Source organism: Nicotiana tabacum, chromosome 15 (assembly GCF_000715075.1).
Source record: "Nicotiana tabacum cultivar K326 chromosome 15, ASM71507v2, whole genome shotgun sequence".
Taxonomy (NCBI): Eukaryota; Viridiplantae; Streptophyta; class Magnoliopsida; order Solanales; family Solanaceae; genus Nicotiana; species Nicotiana tabacum.
The window spans coordinates 83666909-83689626 of NC_134094.1; the positions used below are offsets into that span (position 1 = coordinate 83666909).

The window sequence follows — 22718 nt, forward strand, 5'->3', positions numbered from 1 at the left end:
ACATATAATTTTCAAAAATTTTAAAATTAAAATTTACATTTGCAGAAACTAAAGTACTATAAATCACAATAGTTAATAACTCAGAATATTTAAAAAATATTTTTAAAAATGTGCTCAAAAATAAATTTATTGGACTTTCAAATAGTAATAGATCCACATAAAATAGAAAAGAGGGAGTATATATTAATATTATTATTATAAAGCATGAATCTAATATAGAATTGCGTATTACTAAATATGTGTACTCTTTTTGTCACGACCCAAAATTCATTAAAGGTCGTGATGGCGCCGGACACCGCTGTCAGGCAAGCCAACAATACATACTTAGCTTAATTACCCATTTTAGTATTTTTGAAATTAAAATTTTTTCAATGAAATAATAAAGATAAAACTCATAGAGTAAATGATAAATATTTTTAGCAACTAAATTTTTAAACAATTCACAACCATTCCCAAAATCCGGTGTCACAAGTGCATGAGCTTTTACTAGGGAATTATTAATAAAATACAGCATCTGTCCAGAATACAAATTAGACAGAAAAATATAATAACTCTGAAGGAGACTCTGTTGGCTGCGGATCGTAATACAAAATACAGCTCACATATGTCCTTACAATTATTAACCACGCCTCTGTGCCCACAAGGCCGCTAGACATATATGTACCTGCACAATAAAATATGCAGCAAGTGCAGCATGAGTACGAAAATAACGTGTACTTAGTAAGTATCAAGCCTAATCTCGAAGAGGTAGAGACAAGATGGTCGACTTTGACACTCACTAATGGTCAATAATAATAAGTAACATAAAAATAGAAATACTTTTATCAACATGATTCACAGAGTTAATAATAATTTTATTGAACCAGCGGAAATAATTAAATTCCTTCAATTCCAATAAATTTCTAATTTATCAATTAGCCTCATTTATAAGAATAACCATAATTTACTTAACAAACAGAGATAATTCATTCTTTAAATTTCCAATAGTTTTCAATTTATCAATTAAATTCCTTTAAATGCAACAATTCTCAATCTATTAATTTAATTCACAAGCTGCAATTAAAAATATCAAAGTATCGAGTAATTATTATTATTATTAGGCACGATTTCTGTCGAGGTCATACGACCCGATCTAGAGTGTCGTGTACACTGCCGAGGGACGTGCAGCGCGATCCATAGATGCATTTATCCTGCCGAGGTGTTCGGCCCGCTCCACAAGAAAGGAGGATATTTTGTTATGTACCTCCGGAAGGAGAGTATATTCATTATAAGATTAATTCAAGAGGATGAACAGCTTCTTTTAACAATTAATTAATTTAAACAGAAGATTAAGTATATGAGATTTCCATCTTTATTATATTTTATAGCAATTCACAATATATATATAAAATAATTTAATTAAATAAAGAATATAATTTACACAAGTAATTCATGATTTGAGTCTTAAACTACCCGGACTTTAGCATAAATAGTTGCTACGCACGGATTCTCGTCACCTCGTGTGTACGTAGCCCCCACATTTAGCAACATTTATTAATTTAATCATATATGGGGTAATTTCCCCCTCACAAGATTAGACAAGAGACTTACCTTGTCTCAAAGTCCACTTTTCGATTATCACGTCGCGTTAAATTCACAATTCGGTGCCGAAAAATCCGAATCTATTCAAATATTATACAAAATAATTAATACATGTTCAATAATTCGAATCTAGGTTATTAAATAAATTACCCTAACCAAAATGGTAAAATTTTTAAAACTCACCCCGAGCCAACGTGCCCGGATTCTGAAAATTTTCGGATAAAAATGTTACCCATAATCTCAAGAACACAAATATATAATTTCTACCCAAATCCATAACCATTTTCGTGGTTAAAATCTCGTCTTTATAAAAATCTAGATTTTTCATCTAAACCTTTTATTTCTAAGATTTACTAGTTATAATCTACCCATAATCTATATATTTAATTCAAAAGTGTGTAGAATTAACTTACCTCCAAATTGCTAGTTGAAATCTCCTCTCAAGAAGCTCTGAAATCGCCCAAATATGGAAGAAAAACGAACAAAAATGGACTGAGCTTCGTCCGTTTTAAGGTTCTACCCAACAGTGATTTCCGCACCTACGGAGGAGTACCGTACATGCGGCTTTCGCACCTGCGGAAATTTCTAGCAGGTGCACATTTTCTTTTTTGGCCTGGCACCCCACCTGTGAACAAATTGCTCGCTTATGCGCAAGCGCGGGTGCGCCCATTCCTTCGCATCTGCGGTTGCTGGGCAGCTCCTCTCTTTCGCACCTGCGGCGTATGGCTCGCACCTGCAGCTGGCCCATGCGCGGTGCGATTCTGACAGAAGCTGGAAGCTTCAGTTTTGGCTCCCAATTTTCAACTTGATCCGAACCTCGTCCGATTGACACTCGGGGTCCCCGGGACCCCGCCCGAACATACCAACAAGTTTGAAATCGTAAAACGGACTCGCTCGACCCCTCGCAACGTGTAAAACAACATCAGAACTAAGAATCACACCTCAAACAAATTTGATTCAACTTAAAATTTTTAATTTCTTTAATTTACTTCCAATACGCCGAAACATACTTAAACTACTCGCAATGATACAAAATTTTGTGTTCAAGTCTTAAATCACTATACGGAACTATTCTCAAACTCGAAATTCCAAATGGACCTCCATTGCTCCAAAATCTACTCCAAACCAAATTTAAAGAACTTTAAACCTTCAAATAGTTAATTCACTATTAAGCGCCAAAAAACTTTCACGTTATCCAAAACTCGATTTGAACACACGCCCAAATCCAAAATCATTATACGAACCTATTGGAACCGTCAAATTCCGATTCCGAGGTCGTTTTCTCAAAATGTTGACCGAAGTCAAACTTGGCCTTTTAAAGGCAACTTAAGGAACCAAGTGTTCCGATTCCAACCCGAACACTTCCAAATCCCGAACCAACCATCACCGCAAGTCATAAATCATTAAAAACTCATTCGGGCAGTTTTATTTAGGGAAACGGGGTTCTAAAAGTCGAAACGACTGGTTGGGTCGTTATAGTTTTATATATTGTTCATGGACAAAATTGGAATAAAAATACCTCTTCCTAATATGACTTTACATGGAATTCTAAAACCAATCAAATTCCAACTTTTATGATACAATATCCTACTTATTGAAGTTCTTAAACATACCAATTCTCGCTTGATAAAAACGTTGAACCACTTCTTACCCTAATAAGTAATAACCGATCATTATCTTTACTTACAATTTAGAGGAGAAGACGAAGCAGTAATTGTGAGAAGCACCTATACAGAAGAGCAAAATATTAAAGCTTATATGACTTTTTCTTTTGTGAATATATTATTGGTTTAATACAATTAAACCAGTTATTAAACCAGTTATCATGCTTGATAACTGGTTGGTTTAATCTTCTTGGCCGTATTTAATGAATTAAAATTTAATAACTTATAAAAAAATCACCAACTTCCTCAGCCAAACCGAACACATATTTTAGTTTACTGATAGCTAATAAAAAAGGTACGATGGAATTACAAATAACTGTCCAATTATAATGAATACATATTTAGCTAAGAAAAAATTTTCTAAAAGAAAAAGTATCTATAATGCAGAACAAATTCGAAGAAGAATCTCAAACATCTACAAAGGATTCCTTATAGGCTTATACCAATAAACTTTGATAGCGGTTATTTAAGCATTATCAAATCTATTTCATCATAACATATTTTACTGCTTTTAAATATTTGATTTTTTAATATAGTGGCTTATGCAAAATATCCATGATATAATGTATGCACACTTTCTTTACTCAAATTCATATTCAGTTTTTAAATCTGTTGGTATTTTACATACCTCAAAATAATCCCAGAAGGATTCATATTCTTAGGAGTTGTTATACAAAAGGCATTCAAGTCATTCTAATCACCTTTTAATCATCTGAAAACTAAATTATGAGTAACTGTATCTCATTTAAGTTTTGATTTTATTTTTGCTATTAATGTTACATGTACTTACAAATTTGTTGTCATGAGATGCAAGTCTACGTACATACAGGTTAGCATAACCAAAAATCACCATTTTTTCTAACGATTAACCTTGCTATTTTGTACAATACCACATTTAATGATTAAATAAATCATTTAGAGTCTCAATCCTAATTGAATAACATATATACCCATGGGCTGGATACATCAGTATATTAAATGAAGTTCACATGAATATAATCGTTTTTCAACAGAAGAGGAGACTTCACCATTTACAAATATCAGAGTCTAAACTAAATGATTTGACGGATATTTATATCACATATGTCCTGAATTAGGGAGTTCTGGTATAAATATCATTGCACAGATTTAAATATTCTTACGCCACAAGACTGATCGATATTCTCTTATTTAATTATGTTTAATAACGACATACAATACCTTTATATTTGTAAATGTGTCACTTAATCCCTATTGACAGATACAATTTTACACTATAGTAACACTTTTGTACCTCCTAAAACAAATATAATATAACTGTAAAAAATATTACCTAAGATTTTTGAAGATGACTGAAATTGACAGGAAATAAAGTGCAACGCACGCTTATAAAAACTAATATACATAAAGATGGAAACACATTCATGCAAACACGTTTATCTATATATGCAAACATATTCATGAAAAGTGAAAGTACTTTTTATTTGAAGTAGGAAGATGATAAGTGTGATGACCGAAAAAATCATTTTTAAATTTAATAATTAATTATATATTTTAAGACCCCAAAAATTATTATTCATCATTCCTCGACTTGCGTGCGTTGTCAGTATAATTTTTCGAAAAGTTTTTATGTGAAAAATGAATTAAAATGTGAAATAGACCCTTAAAACTCAATTGAGTTGACTTTGGTCAACATTTTGAGCAAACGGATCTGGATCAGTATTTTGACAGTTTTGATAGGTCCGTATCGTGATTTAGGACTTGGGAGTATGCTCGAAATTTAATTTGGAGGTCCCTAGCTCAAGTTATGACCATTTAACGAAAACTAGTAATTTAAAGGCTTAAGATTTTCAAGTTTGACCACGGAGTTGACTTTCTGATATCAGAGCCGGAATTCGATTCTGGAAATTGGAATAGTTCCGTTATGTCATTCATGACTTGTGTGCAAAATTTGAAGTCATTCCGGATTCATTTAATGTGTTTTGGCACGAGATTTACAAATTGAAAAGTTTAAAACTCAAAAGTTCGAATCGAGATGTGAATTATAATTTTAGCGTTGTTTGACGTGATATGAGATCTCGAGTAAGTCTGTGTTATGTTACGGGACTGGTTGGTATGTTCGGACAGGGTCCCGAGTACCCCGAGCGTGATTCGGATCGAAATCGGATTAAATTGTGAACTTAAGCAAATTCTGGAATTTTGTTGCCTCTAATGTAATCGCACCTGCGAGGGTCTTGGCTGCAAGTGCGGAGGAATTGCGCAGATGCGGGACTGGGCTGCCCTGGGGTCTTCGCAAGTGCGACAATTTTGCGCAAAAGCGGATGCCGCAGGTACGACAGGAATGTCCGCAGATGCGGAACTTCACCTGGCAGCCTGGCACCGCAAATGTGAGCCTTGTCTCGCAAATGCGAAACTTTTATCCGCAGATACGAAAACGACTGGGCAGAGCCCATAAATTCGGAAGTCGCCATTTTTACTCATTTTTGAGTTTTAAATCTCGGATTTGGGCGATTTCAAAGGGGATTTTTACGACTTTGAAGTGTGCAAGTGTTCTATAACCAAAATTATTTATATTTCATAAATCCATGTCTATATTCATCACTTATTTCGGATTTAGATGAAAAATAATAATTTTTTTGTAAAATCTTCCAAAATGTAAAATGAGGATTTGAGAGCCAATCCGATATCGGAATTTGGTAATATTTGTATGAAAATTAGCAAATTCATATGGAATTAATTCCTACGATTTATATTGACTATATTGAATTGTTTATGACTAGATTTGAGGTTCGGACACGAATTCGCGAGGCAAAGGTTTATTGGATTCTTGAATTTGGTTGCAAGCAAAGTAAGTGTCATGGTTAACCTTGACTTGAGGGAATAGAACCCTTAAATTATTTGTTATGTGAGATGCATGTGTATGACGTATAGGCAAGGTGACGAGTGTCTATACGTCGTCAAATTAATTGTTTGCATAATTACTTAAAAAATCATAAATCGTTTTAAATCATGAATTAATTATTATATTAATTGTTTCACTCATATTCCTTGTCAAATATAAATTCTTGAATTCCTGCAATAATTGCCATATGCTTATTTGATCATTATTCGTGAAATTATTATTCATTTAATTATTGATGAATATTTTGGAAGTGAAGCCAGTATTTTGGTATTGAATTGATTGATAAGTGTATATCCCACACTTAAATACTCTTCCGAATTTATATTATTATTTTCATGGTAAGGAAGAGTGTAAAGCACGAATGGTGTTATCGTGCCATTTGTGAGTATAAAAGCACGAAGGGTGTTGCCGTGCCAAATTATGAGTGTAAAAGCACGAAGGATGTTGCCGTGCCAAATTGTGAGTATAAAAGCACGAAGGGTGATGCCGTGCCAAATGAGAGTAAAAGCACGGAGGGTGGTATCGTGCTATTTTTATATTATCAATTGCTCATTTTATTGTTGATACATTAATTGGCTGCTAAGTGACACTTCTCCTGCTGAAATTATTATATCCTTCCCTTTCGCATATTTCCGCCCAATTTATAAATTGTTATTTATTGTATTATTGTTACTTCATATTTGTATATAATTGTACAAGTTGTTTATGTACGTGTCTTATCATAGCCTCGTTACTAATTCGTCGAGGTTAGGCTCGATACTTACCAGTACATGGGGTCGGTTGTACGGATACTGCACTCTATACTTCTTATGCATATTTTGGAGTTGGTCCCAACGGCGTACCGTAGATTGCCCGGATACAGCTACTAGTAGAGACTTGAGATATAACTGTCCATCGTTCGCAGTTCTGAAGTTCCCTTCTATATTGGCTCAGTTGTGTATTATATTTCAAACAGTTTGAATTTTATTTAGACCTTTATTTGTATTATTCTAGCAGCTCGTGCACTTGTGACTCCAGTTCTAGGATGGTATTTAGACATCGCTATTATTATGGATTATACACTACATTTTAGACTTTACTTTCGCAATTATTTCTTTGTTATTAATAAATTTAAAATTATTTTTAAATAGCTAATATTATTCTAACGTTGGCTTGCCTAGCAAGTGAAATATTAGGCGCCATCACAGTCCCGAAGGTGGGAAATTCAGGTCGTGACAGTTGGTATCAGAGCACTAGGTTACATAGGTCTCATGAGTCATGAGCAAACTTAATAGAGTCTGAAAGATCGGTACAGAGACGTCGGTACTTATCTCTCAGAGGCTATGAAGTTTAGGAACAATATCACTTCTTTCTTATCATGTCGTGCGATTTTATTCTATCATCGATAATTGAACCATTCTATTCTTATTCTCTTGCAGATGGCGAAAACACATAATACATCTACCGATGGACAGGGTCCAGAGCCCCCCGGTGGCAACTATGGCCAGGGGTAGAGGCCGAGGTCGTGCTAAAGGCCGAGGTAGAGGCAGAGGCAGAGGTAGAGTTCAGTCTAGAGCTCGAGCAGCAGCACCTGTTGTAGAACCTCAGGTGGATCTTCAGGAGGAGGTTCCAGTTCAGACTATACCAGTTGGACCAGTTCAGGTCCCGGAAGGATTTATAGCTACTCTAGTGCTTTAGGACGCTCTAGTCCGTTTGGTAAGTCTTATGGAGGGCGTGGCCGAGAATGATACATTTCCAGTAACACCAGCCGTCTCACAGGCTGGGGGAGGAGCACAAACTCCCACTACTCCCGCTCCGGAGCAGATGGCTCCTCAGAATCAGACTCCAGTAGCCCCGCCAGTTGGGGTAATTCAACCAGTTGTTGCGGAACATGCCGGTGATAGTCCCGCTATATCTTCTGAGGCCTTATTGAGACTGGATAATTTTACTAAACTCTTTCCATTTCACTTCAGTGATACACTTTCTGAGCTCCCACAAGATTATCTTGACTGCTGCCATGAGGTACTGCGGAACATAGGTATTGTTGAGACCAATGGGGTCGATTTTGCTGTATTTCATATGATGGGTTCTGCCAAGAGGTGTTGGAGAGATTATACATTGACCAAACCAGTTGGACTCTCTGCATTGACCTGGGAATAGTTCTCACGGCTATTTCTAGAGAAGTTTCTCCCTATCATATTGAGAGATGATTACCGCAGGCAATTTGAGCATCTACAGCAGGGCAGTATGACTGTCACTCAGTATAAATCCTGTTTTGTGGATTTAGACCGTCATGCTCTCCTTTTACTACCTACCGAGGGAGAGAGAGTGGGGAGGTTTATTGAGGGACTCACTCACCCTATCAGGCTTCAGATGGCCAAGGAGGCCGAAAGTGAGATTTTCTTTCAGACGGCTACTAATGTCGCGAGAAGGGTCGAGATGGTTCTTGCATAGGAGAGAGGGCAGAGGTCTGATAAGAGACCTCATCAGTTTGGTGGTTTCAGTGGTGCCTCGTCTGGAGGCAGGGGTAATTTTGGTAGGGGTTATCCTCCCAGACTGTTTCATTCAGCACTTCAGGCATTTTTCGGTGCTTCATGGAGTCACAATCCTATTATGCCTTACTCTGGGCAGCCAACATTTAGTGCACATTTAGATCCTATCAGTGCACCACCACTCCAGAGTCACTACAGCGGTTATTCAACCGTTCGGGTCAGCAGTCACAGCAGCCGAGGTCTTGTTATACTTGGTGATCCAAGGCACATTGCTAGATTCTGCCTCATGTCTTAGGGCAGCATGTAGTAGCAGGGTTCTCGTGCTATGGTTCCAGCACCGGTTGTTTCACCTCCTGCTCAGCCAGCTAGAGGTAGGGGTCAGACAGTTAGAGGTGGAGGTTAGGCCATTAGAAGTGGAGGTCAGACAGTTAGAGATGGAGGCCAGCCAGTCAGAAGTCGTCTCAGGGACACAGTTCAGAGTGGTGGGGCCCAGCCCCGATTTTATGCTTTTCCAGCTAGGCCTGAGGCCGAGTCATCTGATGTTGTGATCACAGGTATTATTCCAGTTTTCCATAGAGATGTTTCAGTTCTATTTGATCCAGGATCTACTTATTCCTATGTGTCCTCCTATTTTGCTTCATATTTGGTTGTGCCTTGTGATTCTCTGAGTGCTTCTGTGTGTGTATCTACACCGGTGGGAGACTCTGTTGTAGCAGATCATATCTATCATTCGTGTGTGGTTACTATTGGTAGTCTTGAGACTAGTGTGGATCTTCTACTTCTTGATATGGTAGATTTTGATGTCATCTTGGGTATGGATTGACTATCACCTTATCATGCTATATTGGATTGCCATGCCAAGACGGTGATCCTAGCCATGCCGGGGTTACCTCAGTTAGAGTGGAAAGGAACTCCTGTTCATTCTACCAGCATGGTTATTTCTTATACGAATGCTCGACATATGGTCGAGAAAGGGTGTCTAGCCTATTTGGGTTATATTCGCGATCCCAGTGCGAATGTTCCTTCTATGGACTCAGTACCAGTTGTTCGTGAATTTCCAGAAGTATTCCCTGCATATTTGCTGGGGATGCCACCCGACAGAGATATTGACTTCTGTATTGATTTGGCTCGGGGCACTCAGCCCATTTCTATTCCACCTTACCGTATGGCCCCGCCAGAGTTGAAAGAATTGAAGGAGCAATTACAAGACTTGCTTGATCAGGGATTCATTAGACCCACTGTCTCGCCCTGGGGTACACTAGTACTATTTGTAAAGAAGAAAGATGGCTCTATACGGATGTGTATAGATTATCGGCAGTTGAACAAGGCCACTATCAAAAATAAATATCTGTTGCCAAGAATTGATAACTTATTTCATCAGCTTCAGGGAGCCAAGGTATTTTCAAAGATCGATTTGAGGTCTGGTTAGCATTAGTTGAAGGTTAGGGCATCTGATGTTCCTAAGACACATTTTCGGACTCGGTATGGGCATTACGAATTCCTAGTGATGTCATTTGGGCTGACCAATGCCCCAGCAACATTTATGGATTTGATGAATCACGTGTTCAAGCCCTATTTGGATTCTTTTGTAGTTGTATTCATTGATGATATCTTGATTTACTCCAGCAGTCGAGAGGATCATGATCAACATCTTCGGAGTGTACTTCAGACTTTGAAGAATAATCAGTTATATGCCAAATTTTCAAAATGTGAATTTTGGTTAAACTCAGTTGCCTTTTTAGGGTATGTTGTATCGGCAGAAGGCATAAAAGTGGATCCTAAGAAGATTGAGGCTGTTCAGAATTGGCCTAGACCTACTTCGGTTATAGAGATACGGAGTTTCCTGGGTTTAGCAAGTTATTATCATCGATTCGTCGAAAGGTTTTCATCTATAGCAAGCCTATTGACCAGACTAACCCAGAAAGGAGTTCCATTCGGATGGTCAGATGGGTGTGAGTTGAACTTTCAGAAGCTCAAGACTGCTTTGACTATGGCATCAGTGCTGGTATTACCCACAGGTTTAGGATCTTATACGGTGTATTATGATGCATCTCGCATTGGGCTTGGTGCAGTATTGATGCAAGATGGCAGGGTGATTGCATATGCGTCGCGACAGTTGAAAGTTCATGAGAAGAATTATCCTGTTCATGACTTAAAATTGGCAGCCATTGTCCACACTTTGACGATTTGGAGACATTACCTTTACGGTGTCTCGTGTGAGGTATTTACTGATCGTCGTAGCCTGCAGTATCTGTTCAGGCAAAAAGATCTCAATTTGAGGCAGAGAAGATGGTTAGAGTTGTTGAAAGATTATGATATCACTATTTTGTATCACCCCGGAAAGGCCAATGTGGTGGCTGATGCTTTGAGTAGAAAGGCTATGAGTATGGGCAGTCTTGCATATATTCCGGTTGGTGAGCGACCGTTAGCTACATATGTTCAGACTTTGGCTAATCAGTTCGTGAGGTTAGATGTTTCAGAACCCAGTCGGGTTCTAGCTTGCACAGTCGCTCGGTATTGTTTATATGAGCGCATCAGAGAGAAGCAGTATGATGATCCTCATTTACTTGTCCTTAAGGACACGGTGCGGCACGGTGATTCCAAACAGGTTGTTGTGGGGGAAGATGGAGTTCTGTGAATGCAGGGTCGTATTTGTGTGCCTAATGTGGATGGGCTTCGTGAATTAATTCTAGAAGAGGCCCACAATTCTAGGTATTCTATTCATCCAGGTGCTGCCAAAATGTATCAAGATTTGCGGCAACATTACTGGTGGAGGATAATGAAGAAGGATCTAGTTGCATTTGTAGCTCGGTGTCTAAATTGTCAGCAAGTCAAATATGAGCATCAGAGACCTGGTGGTTTGCTTTAGAAGTTAGAAATTCCCGAGTGGAAGTGGGAGCGTATCACTATGGATTTTGTTGTTGGGCTCCCACAAACTTAGAGAAAATTTGATGCAGTTTGGGTCATTGTGGACAGGTTGACCAAGTCAACACATTTCATTTCAGTGACAGTACCTATTTTTCAGAACGGTTAGCTGAAATTTATATTCGTGAGATTGTCCGCCTTCACGGTGTGCCCGTCTCTATTATTTCAGATCGAGGTACGTAGTTTACCTCACACTTTTGGAGGGTTGTACAGCGTGAGTTAGGCACGCGGGTTGAGTTGAGTACAACATTTCATCCACAGATAGACGGACAGTCAGAGCGCACTATTCAGATATTGGAAGATATGCTTCGTGCCTGTGTTATAGACTTTGGAGATTCTTAGATCAGTTCTTGCCACTTGCGGAGTTTGCTTATAATAATAGTTACCAGTCGAGCATTCAGATGGCGCCATATGAGGCATTATACGGGAGGCGATGCCATTCGTCAGTTGGCTAGTTTGAACTGGGAGAGGCTCGGTTGTTGGGTACCGATTTGGTACAGGATGCCTTGGATAAGATCAAGGTTATTCAGGATCGACTTCGCATAGCTCAGTCTAGGCAAAAGAGTTATGCCGACCATAAAGTTCGTGATATTGCATTCATGGTTGGAGAAAGAACATTGCTCCGGGTTTCACTTATGAAAGGTATAATGAGATTTGGGAAGAAGGGCAAGTTGAGCCCTAGGTATATTGGACCCTTCAAAATTCTTGAAAGGGTGGGTGAAGTAGCCTACGGGCTTGCACTACCACCCAGTTTATCAGCAGTTTATCCGGTGTTCCATGTTTCTATTCTTCGAAAATATCATGGTGATCCGTCCCATTTGTTAGATTTCACCCCAGTCCAATTGGACAAAGATATGACTTTTGAGGATAAGCTGATAGCTATTCTAGCCCGACAGGTCCGGCAGTTGAGGTTTAAGAGTTATCCTTCAGTTCGGGTGCAATGGAGAGGTAAGATGGTAGATGCATCTACCTGGGAGTCCGAGTTGGACATGCGAAGTAAATAACCACACCTTTTCACTAGCTCAGGTACTTTTTCTAATTCCGTTCGAGGACGAACGTTTGTTTTAGAGGTGGAGAATGTGATGACCCAAAAGGTCATCTTTAAATTTAATAATTAATTCTGTATTCTAAGACCTCGAAAAGCACTATTCATCATTCCTCGACTTACGTGCGTAGTCCGTATAATTTTCTGGAAAGTTTTTATGTGAAAAATAGATTAAAATGTGAAATAGAGCCTTAAAACTCAACTGAGTTGACTTTGATCAAAATTTTGAGCAAACGGACCCATATCAGTATTTTAACAATTCTGGTAGGTCCGTATCGTGATTTGGGACTTGGGCATATACCCAAAATTTAATTTGAAGGTCCCTAGCTCAAGTTATGACCGTTTAACGGAAACTAGTAATTTAAAGGCTTAAGATTTTCAAGTTTGACCACGGAGTTGACTTTTTGATATCGGAGCAGGAATCCGATTCTGGAAATTGGAATAGCCCCGTTATGCCATTTATGACTTGTGTGCCAAATTTTAAGTCATTCCGGATTCATTTAATATGTTTTGGCACGAGATTTGTAAATTGAAAAGTTTAAAAGTTAAAAGTTCGAATCGAGGTGTGAATTGTAATTTCAGCGTTGTTTGACGTGATATGAGACCCCGAGTAAGTCCGTGTTATGTTACGGGACTGGTTGATATACTCGGACGGGGTCCCGAATACCCCGAGTGTGATTCGGATCAAAATCAGATCAAATTGTAAACTTAAGCAAATTCTGGAAATTTGTTGCCTCTGATGTAATCGCACCTGCGAGGGTCTTGGCCGCAAGTGCGATGCCGCAGGTTCGGAGAAATTGCGCAGATGCGGGACTGGGCTGGCCTGGGGTCTTCACAGGTGAGGCAATTTTATGCAAAAGCGGATGTCGTAGGTGCGACAGGAATGTCCGCAGATGCGGAACTTCACTTGGCAGCCTGGCACCGCAAATGCGAGCCTTGTCTCACAAATGCGAGTCCGCAAATGCGGAACTTTTATCCGCAGATGCAAAAACGACTGGGCAGAGCCTATAAATTCGGAAGTCGCCATTTTTACTCATTTTTGAGTTTTAAGTCTTGAATTTGGGCGATTTCAAAGGGGATTTTTACGACTTTGAAGTGTGTAAGTATTCTATAACCAAAAGTGTTTATATTTCATAAATCCATGTCTATATTCATCACTTACTTCGGATTTAGATGCAAGAAATTAGAATTTTTGTAAAATCTTTCAAAATGTAAAATGAGGATTTGAGAGCTATTATGATGTCGGAATTTGGTAATTTTTGTATGGTTGGACTCGTCTCGGAACGGGTGTTCGGATTTCGTAAGTGTTTTCGAGATTCGAGACGTGGGCCTCACTGTTAATTTTTGAGATGAATTTCGGATTTTAATCCGAAAAATTAGCAAATTCATATGGAATTAATTCCTACGATTTATATTGAGTATATTGAATTGTTTATGACTAGATTTGAGGTTCGGACACGAATTCGCGAGGCAAAGGTTTATTGGATTCTTGAATTTGGTTGCAAGCAAAGTAAGTGTCATGGTTAACCTTGACTTGAGGGAATAGAACCCTTAAATTATTTGTTATGTGAGATGCATGTGTATGACGTATAGGCAAGGTGACGAGTGTCTATACGTCGTCAAATTAATTGTTTGCATAATTACTTAAAAAATCATAAATCGTTTTAAATCATGAATTAATTATTATATTAATTGTTTCACTCATATTCCTTGTCAAATATAAATTCTTGAATTCCTGCAATAATTGCCATATGCTTATTTGATCATTATTCGTGAAATTATTATTCATTTAATTATTGATGAATATTTTGGAAGTGAAGCCAGTATTTTGGTATTGAATTGATTGATAAGTGTATATCCCCGCACTTAAATACTCTTCCGAATTTATATTATTATTTTCATGGTAAGGAAGAGTGTAAAGCACGAAGGGTGTTGCCGTGCCATTTGTGAGTGTAAAAGCACGAAGGGTGTTGCCGTGCCAAATTGTGAGTGTAAAAGCACGAAGGGTGATGCCGTGCCAAATGAGAGTAAAAGCACGGAGGGTGGTATCGTGCTATTTTTATATTATCAATTGCTCATTTTATTGTTGATACATTAATTGGCTGCTAAGTGACACTTCTCCTGCTGAAATTATTATATCCTTCCCTTTCGCATATTTCCGCCCAATTTATAAATTGTTATTTATTGTATTATTGTTACTTCATATTTGTATATAATTGTACAAGTTGTTTATGTACGTGTCTTGTCATAGCCTCGTCACTAATTCGTCGAGGTTAGGCTCGATACTTACCAGTACATGGGGTCGGTTGTACTGATACTGCACTCTATATTTCTTGTACATATTTCGGAGTTGGTCCCAACGGCGTACCGTAGATTGCCCGGATACAGCTACCAGTGGAGACTTGAGGTATAACTGCCCAGCGTTCGCAGTTCTGAAGTCCCCTTCTATCGGTTGTACTGATACTGCACTCTATATTTCTTTATTTGTATTATTCTAGCAGCTCGTGCACTTATGACTCCAGTTCTGGGATGGTATTTAGACATCGCTATTATTATGGATTACACACTATATTTCAGACTTTACTTCCGTAATTGTTTCTTTGTTATTAATTAATTTAAAATTATTTTAAAATGGCTAATATTATTCTAACGTTGGCTTGCCTAGCAAGTGAAATATTAGGTGGTATCACGGTTCTAAAGGTGTGAATTTCGAATTTTGACAATAACTAGGATAAAAATAATTTCAAAAGAATTATCACTATATTTTAATTAAAATATTTGCACGTGAAAAATAATTTTATATCGCGCGGTCAAATACATTAGTTGTTAATGTAAAAAGGCAACCAAACACAAATACTCTCCCGTTTCAATTTATGTGAACCTATTTGAGTGTGTACGAAATTTAAGAAAAGAGAGAAGACTTTTGAACTTGTGCTATAAAATGAGTCATATATATTTTGTGTGGATATAAATTATTGAATAAAGGTAAATTATTTTTAAATAAAAAAAAAGATCATTCTTTTTTGCAGGGACTAAAAAGAAAATAGGTTCAGGTGAAATTGAGAACTAAAAAATTCAGTTTCTGGATCCTTCCAAACAAATAGGCACCATTGGAACCCTGTAAAACCTCTGCACTACCTTCTCTTTTCTCTATCTCTCGAAATCTCACTGTGTTGCACTTGTCCTCTACGCACTCCCCAACACACGCACTCCCCAACACAGAATCATCTCCTCTCTGGCACGCTGCTCATATTACCACCGTATTCCGCCGCCGCGCCGCCGCAGAATGGCCCGTCTTGGAGAAGGAGACAAACGATGGATCGTAGAAGACCGAGCCGATGGCACCAACGTTCATAATTGGCACTGGGCTGAAACTGACTGCCTCGAATGGTCTCGCAACTTCCTCACTAACCTCTTATCCAACAAAACCCTAATTAACGGCGAGAACAACCTCAAAATACGCACAAAAAACCTCGAGAAACTCGAAGGAGAAGCCTACGTCAATATCCGTAAGGGGAAAATAATTCCGGGCTACGAATTGAATTTAATTCTCTCCTGGGAAGGGGAATTAAAAGAAGCTGATAATAATAGTGTGACGAAAATTGAAGGGAATGTTGAAATTCCTTATATAGCCGACGAGAATGCTGATGAAGAACCGGAGATTAAGGTTAATGTAAAAGAAGATGGACCCATCGGGGAAAAAAATGAAGGATGCCTTTGTTGAAAAAGGAAAGCCGTTTGTTTTAGAGCAAGTGAAGGCGTATGTTAATGCTATGGCAAATGGTGGGCCCGCTAAGGATGAAGCTGAGGTGAAAAAATTAGCTAAAAAACCCACCGGCACCGGAAATGTTGTCTCTTCGGCTCCGGCTTCGGCTCCGGTTGCTGTGGATGAGAAGGCAAAGGGTGTGGTGAAGAAGGAGAAGAAGAAGGAAGGGTTTAAGACAATTACGATGACGGAGAAGTTTAGTTGTAGGGCGAAGGATTTGTTTGAGATATTGATGGATGAGAAAAGATGGAAGGGTTTTACACAGAGTAATGCAAGGATAAGCAAAGAGGTGGGAGGGGAGTTTAGTATATTTGATGGGTCAGTTACAGGAACTAATGTGGAGTTGCAGGAAGGCAAATTGATTGTTCAGAAATGGCGGTTTGGTAGCTGGCCTGATGGCGTCCAGTCCATGGTAACCTCAATATCAATAGTAATCTTTTATGTTAAATATGGAAAATTGTTTTGTATTGGAATGAAATATATCTGGATAGGGTCTGGAAGCTGAAGAATTGATATAGCCAACCTCAACTAATTTGGATTTGATTTAGCTGATTGACTGATGGAGTATATAATCTTCTATGTGTGTATAGTGTGTAGAATGAGTTATGTTCTAGGTAACTTGACTAGTATTCATCTTTTTTTGGTTCAAATGTTCCATCTTAATAGACAAAAGATGCAAGTTTGTGGCCAGATTGTGAGGTCAAATCCTATAGTCTAAAGAGTTCTCGCTGGTGTAACTAATCCTTTTGTTAGCTTAGTAGAAGACTGGAGGCCAGTTATACAAGGAACAATATAATCTTGGCCAGTGTTATTGTTTTGTAGATACGACATTTTAATATAAGCACAGGGACTACATGCGTAGATTGGCTGGTGATGGACTATGGAGGTTGTGATATCTATTTAATGTATCATTACTTTAGGCTCTTACTAAAAGTAGAATTTAAGCAGTGATATAAAGCGAAGGTAACTGTTCGCTTTATAATTGAAAATGGATTCAGTACAATTCAACGGAATCTAAGAAATGATTTTTGAACTTGATTCTACAAAAAATTCAAGTCCAAGTCTAACTCTAGTCCACTCCCGGATTCATTCAATCCTGCTTGAATGAAACAGGGTTGTGGAATGGTTCTTCTTCCACAAAATTTGGTGGATCAACTATCAACAATGTAGTTTGAATTGATTTGTCTGAATTTAAAACTCTCTTTACCTCGCCTGTTGCCACTTGTTTTCTTTTTACAGTGTGGTCAATATGTTTAAATAGATGGAACTGTAACTGTGACTTATAGGCCACGAGTTCGAGCTGTGGAAGCAGCCACTAATGCTTGCATTAGGGTAAGCTATCTACATCACACCCCTTAGGGTGCGGCCTTTCTGGACCCTGCATAAATTCGGGATGTTTTGTACACTGGGCTGACCTTTTAGATGGAACTGTGACCGTGTGATGGCGTGTCGCGACTTGCCAGCCTATAGCCACAATGCCACATAAATGTGTCTGATGGAGAATGGTGGTTTTTTCTTGATGCATCTCTGGTGATGATTGTTGCAGGTCCGAATTACTTTTGAGGAGCCTGGATCTGGAGTTACAGTTGTCAAGCTGACGCATACAGATGTACCAGAGGAAGACAGGTCCGTTGTAGTTATCTATTTACCTATGTTAGTTTGCTTATATATGATAATGCGATTTTTTCTTCTCATATTTGCTATGGTGGTGCAGATATGGTAATGCAACTGTTGTGGAGAATACGGAGAGAGGATGGCGGGACCTTATCTTCCACAGGATACGGGCTGTTTTTGGTTTTGGAATCTAAATTTTCTAAAGGGTGGAAATTTACAATTGATGCTCCTACAATATAGGCTGCAAAAACTGAATGGGCCTGTTTGATCAAGATCAACTCTTGCGGACACCATGGACCTAAGAGTCTGTTCAATTGAACTTTTCCTTAGGTTGATTGTCAGGTTTTTCTAGCTTAATAACAAAATTTGACGGTGAACTTGTAGAATTTGTGTTCCATGAAACTTATTCAATTTGTCTTCAATGAAACTTAATTCGTCTTTGCTGGTTGAGCGCTGGATATAGTGTTTCATTTCATTATTTTGTTATTATGTTCCTTGTATTGATTTCTTGTATCTTGCCTGCTCGGTTGTGTTAGGGTCTCTCACATTCTTAGATATAGAGAAAAAGGGTGGTTACATCAGTTATCATATGGTACCTTTTCATTATTTTACGTGTATGCCTCATTTTGATATCTCTAACTAATTTTATCTCATGCATTGCGGATGCTTGACTGTTGCATATGTTTGTTTCTCTCCTTGTGCTCAAAATAGAACAGTGTATAAGGGATATTGCAGTAGGTAGGTTCACAGTCGCTTAAACTGTCCATGGTATACTATCTGTATGTGTGTACTTTATTCAATTGATAGAATCTCGTTGGAAATGCAAACAGAAAGTTATTGGGGGCCATTCCTAAGCTTCTACAGAAGAAAAAGATCAATAGGTGAAAGTGATGCAAAGTGCTCCTACTGAAGTTAGAAATCTGGTAACTCTGTGTGTTGAAGTTATGAAGAAAAGTATTTCATTTTCGGATCACTAGGAGGATGGGGTAAATATCCTGTTTCTATGACAGAAACGGGTTCAGCTGAGAACGTTAAGACTAGCTCTGATGTTGCTGTTTGTGGTTGCTGCTGTTTACCTGCTCTCCAGTTATGTTAGGCAATGTGTGGTAGCAGTTATCGAGCGAGTTGGATGAGTAGATGCTACACTGGACTCTGGAGGGTGTCATCGTTTTGGACTTGGGATTTCAAAGATGATAACTTGATGATTAGTACTGTATCCAACACACTTTGCTTTAGCTTTTAGAAGTGGAAATGCAAGGTCTCGTCGAATTCGAGTAGTTTTAGCTATATGCAGGCAAATCACACTAACATTTTCTAGAATCAGGCGTATATGCATTCGAAGAGTTTGAAGGTTTGGAGACAATTTGGCATCCATATGGAGAATAGAAGTGCAAGATATTTTGTGTTTAGCTTTTTAGTTTCTATTTTTGGCCCTATTTATTCCTCTCGAACAATTTTTAATAATGTAAAGATCAAGGAACCAGCCAACCACTATGATCCACTAGGAAACATCACCTTATGCATCTGTTTCTTGCGAAGTTCCAATTTCCAACATCACCAGTTCACTTTCTTTTGATAATACAAATGGTGTAACAACTGTACATATTGAAATGCCCTTTGCTGAATATACAAATTGATGTCTAATTTTGGACAGATAGCAAATTGCAGTTTATGAACAAGAAGAGGCAGTCCTCAGTTTTTCCTGGCAACATATTATACGAAGGTTTTGATCATTTCTCTCACTTCTTCAATTACAAGCCATGCTTTGTGCCCTCCAATCACCTCTGCTCTCATCTCCCCATCTTTCCACAACTGCAATCAAAATGAAACAAGTTGATAGCTTTATTTTTCAATCAGGTTTTTTTTTTCATTTCGAAATGATGAGGAATCCAGACTTCTGCTTACCTGAATTGTTGGCATTTTCTGAAGACCATAAAACAAGAATCAAATTAGCTGGCAAACCGAGAACATGAACAAAGAGGCAGCAAAAATACTAGAGATTTGCCAAGAACAATACTTACTGAGACGTTTCCGCGCTTCACTAAAGATTGTGGTACCTTATTCACATCCACGTAGTAGAATTTGAGTCTACGAAAAAGAGGAAGAAGGAGATATCAAATATCTAAAACCACGCCAAGGGAGAGAGCAAGACAGACATGTTTTCATTTGACCAAATGAGACTTGGAATGTTAAAAATATGCTCAATGTCAACAACAATATTAGCCATCTTCGTTTGGAATCATATATCTCGTGGTAATAAAAATGTATTGTTCGGGGTATATCAGGTTCAGTCTTCAGTTTATATTTCGTCGACCAATCCTTCGTAAGAATACATAACCATAGCATTCAAAGATCATTGAACTTCTGCAACTATACGGGTAGTTATTGAGTAAATAATTTACTGAGTTATTGTCACTCTCGTCTGAGGTAGGGAGCTGTTCAACTTTTGGGGAAAGCATAATGATTTAGCGGTGCGGAGCTACATAACTCGACCTGAAGAGTTGGATCCATTCGTCGCAAAATCGTACTGTGCAAATAGGATAGAACAAACTTCTTTTGTATGTATATAAATTATTGAATTCCCTTGACGTAAGGGAGGCTTCTACTGTAGCGGCAAAGATTACTCAAAATTTGCTTTTAGGCCGTCTGTTGATACATTATTTTAGTGGTTAAACAAAAGCCATATTTGGATCAATGTAAAGTTAACCATTTTTAAAATCTCACTATGTATATACATCGGTGAGTTTACAATTGAGACTGAAATCTAATCATAAAAATAAAGAAAGCAATAAAAGAAAGAGCTATCAACTATTCAAAAGATTGTTAATTTATGAAGACATGAAAGAGAAGTTGAAAAGGGCTTACTTGGTATCAAACTCAGCTGCAAGTTTCTCCAATTTTGGCTTCAAATAAATGCATTTCCGGCACCAAGCAGCCATCCTATCAACCATTTGCTATAAACAAATCAATCTAACTACAAATCTATGAATTTGTTTCTTTCTTTTTTCTTTACAAAAATGCAGAACATGAAGTAAAAAAAAAGAAATCCATACAATTATCACTTATATAAAAAAATAACCAAATGGTGTTCGGAATTTGAAATTACGACGTAAAAAGACTCTATTCTAAGGTTCGAATTCGAGACCACTAGTAAAAAGGAAAAATTTACCATTTAACCACATTCTTTTTTCTAATCACAAAGAAGGAAAGAGAAGGATTTTACCAATCAATGATGATGGGTTGTGAAAGCTCATTAGCAGAGGCTAAAATCTGGTCAAGTTGTTCACTATTCTCAATGGGTTGCATCTCCACTGTACTGGGTCTTGACATGTCTAGCCAGGAGGCATGCATTCTCCACTCTTTCTTTATTGTTTTCCTCCAATCACCTCTTCTTTTATCTACAAAACAAAATTCATATGATTTTAGCAGATTCAAACTCCCACCGTTGTTCCTAACCTGATGATGCTGCTCTCTATGGTGGATTTCTCTATACAGAATTTGGAAATTTGGTGCTAAAATTGACATCTTTTAGCAGTTGTTTGAACAAGCAAGAACAGTCGGTTTAATGAAGGATAAGATATTTGAGTCAATGAGATTTTTTTTTTTCTTTTTTCATTTACTAGTAGATATTTTTTTTATTCTTAATTTATTTCTTAAAGAAAACGCTTATCCACTTATCCTTCCATTGAGATGGAATTTTCTTCAAGGAAAAGGACCATTTGGGCTTTGGACCCACTTGTAGTAGAGTGGCTTTTCCTTGACCCTTATGGCCATTTGGAAACCTTTATCTTATGAACTTTCCTTCTTTGACAAATGAAATGTATGTTTTTTTCCTCGGGAAATGAAATATATACTTCCCCAAAATTGTAGCAAGAGATCATAGTTTTAACTGCATTTATGACAAATCTCAATGATATTCTCAATATTATTGTTCAATTGGACATTTTCTACAGTATAATTAATTGATTATATAAAAATGAAGAAGTAAAATTTTGTATTGGACCGATGCTCGATAAGGTTTTTGAATCAAAATTCTGAAAAATAATTAATGAATCATCTTAGCACAGGTACTATGACCAGGACTACATTCCCATTTGAATACTTGAATCAGAGCACTTATTCTTTATTGTGCATCTATTCGTGATTACACCTAACACAACCCACTAGGTAAGCCAACTAGTAACTATCTAATTTCAATAATATTAAGAAGACAATTAAATGAAATAATTTACTGAATCTTATACATTTTCCAAGGACTGGTAGTACAAATCATGAGCTTCTATGAATAGAATTCACAAAGCTAAAATGAAATAAATATATCGTCTGTTTGAAAAGTACATTAACAGAGTTTTATAGATCTAAGGCTACCACGAACAAGAGGCAGCTACAACCGGGACACAGGTACATCTTCAATCCATCTCTCATCGATTACAGCAACATCAACAGCCAACATCTGCACGTAAGGTGCAGAAGTGTAGTATGAGTACAACCGACCCCATGTATTTTATAAGTAACAAACCTAACCTTAGGTTGAAAGTAGTGATGAGCTAACACAAAGGTCGGGTCCAACACCAACATTCCACAACAGTTCATAACAGCATAGTACAAGTACTAAACGAGGTATCTCAGAAATAAAATGCTCAGTTTGTTCACAGTTCCCCAAAAATAGGTATGCTTTCCAAGTATCTAAGTGAAAACCCAAATCTTTTACCGAAAATGCCAAAATACGAGTAAGTTTGAAAACTGTGATTTTCCTACAAATCCTTTCAAC

General features: G+C 37.7%; 1 protein-coding gene and 1 pseudogene across 1 annotated transcript; one reads left to right on the forward strand and one right to left on the reverse strand.

Annotated features, from left to right (window-relative positions):
* Positions 1-15693: 15693 nt before the first annotated feature.
* Positions 15694-18369, forward strand: LOC107802799 (uncharacterized; annotated as a pseudogene).
* Positions 18370-19474: 1105 nt separating this feature from the next.
* LOC107802806 (thioredoxin-like 3-1, chloroplastic) lies at positions 19475-21629 on the reverse strand. The gene is made up of 5 exons (XM_016626383.2): positions 21171-21629; positions 20813-20887; positions 19969-20035; positions 19853-19870; positions 19475-19759 (listed from the first exon to the last, which is right to left on the reverse strand). The coding sequence occupies exons 1-5, from the start codon at positions 21470-21472 to the stop codon at positions 19661-19663; spliced, it is 561 nt and encodes a 186-aa protein (XP_016481869.1). The 5' UTR covers positions 21473-21629; the 3' UTR covers positions 19475-19660.
* Between the last annotated feature and the right edge of the window lie 1089 nt (positions 21630-22718).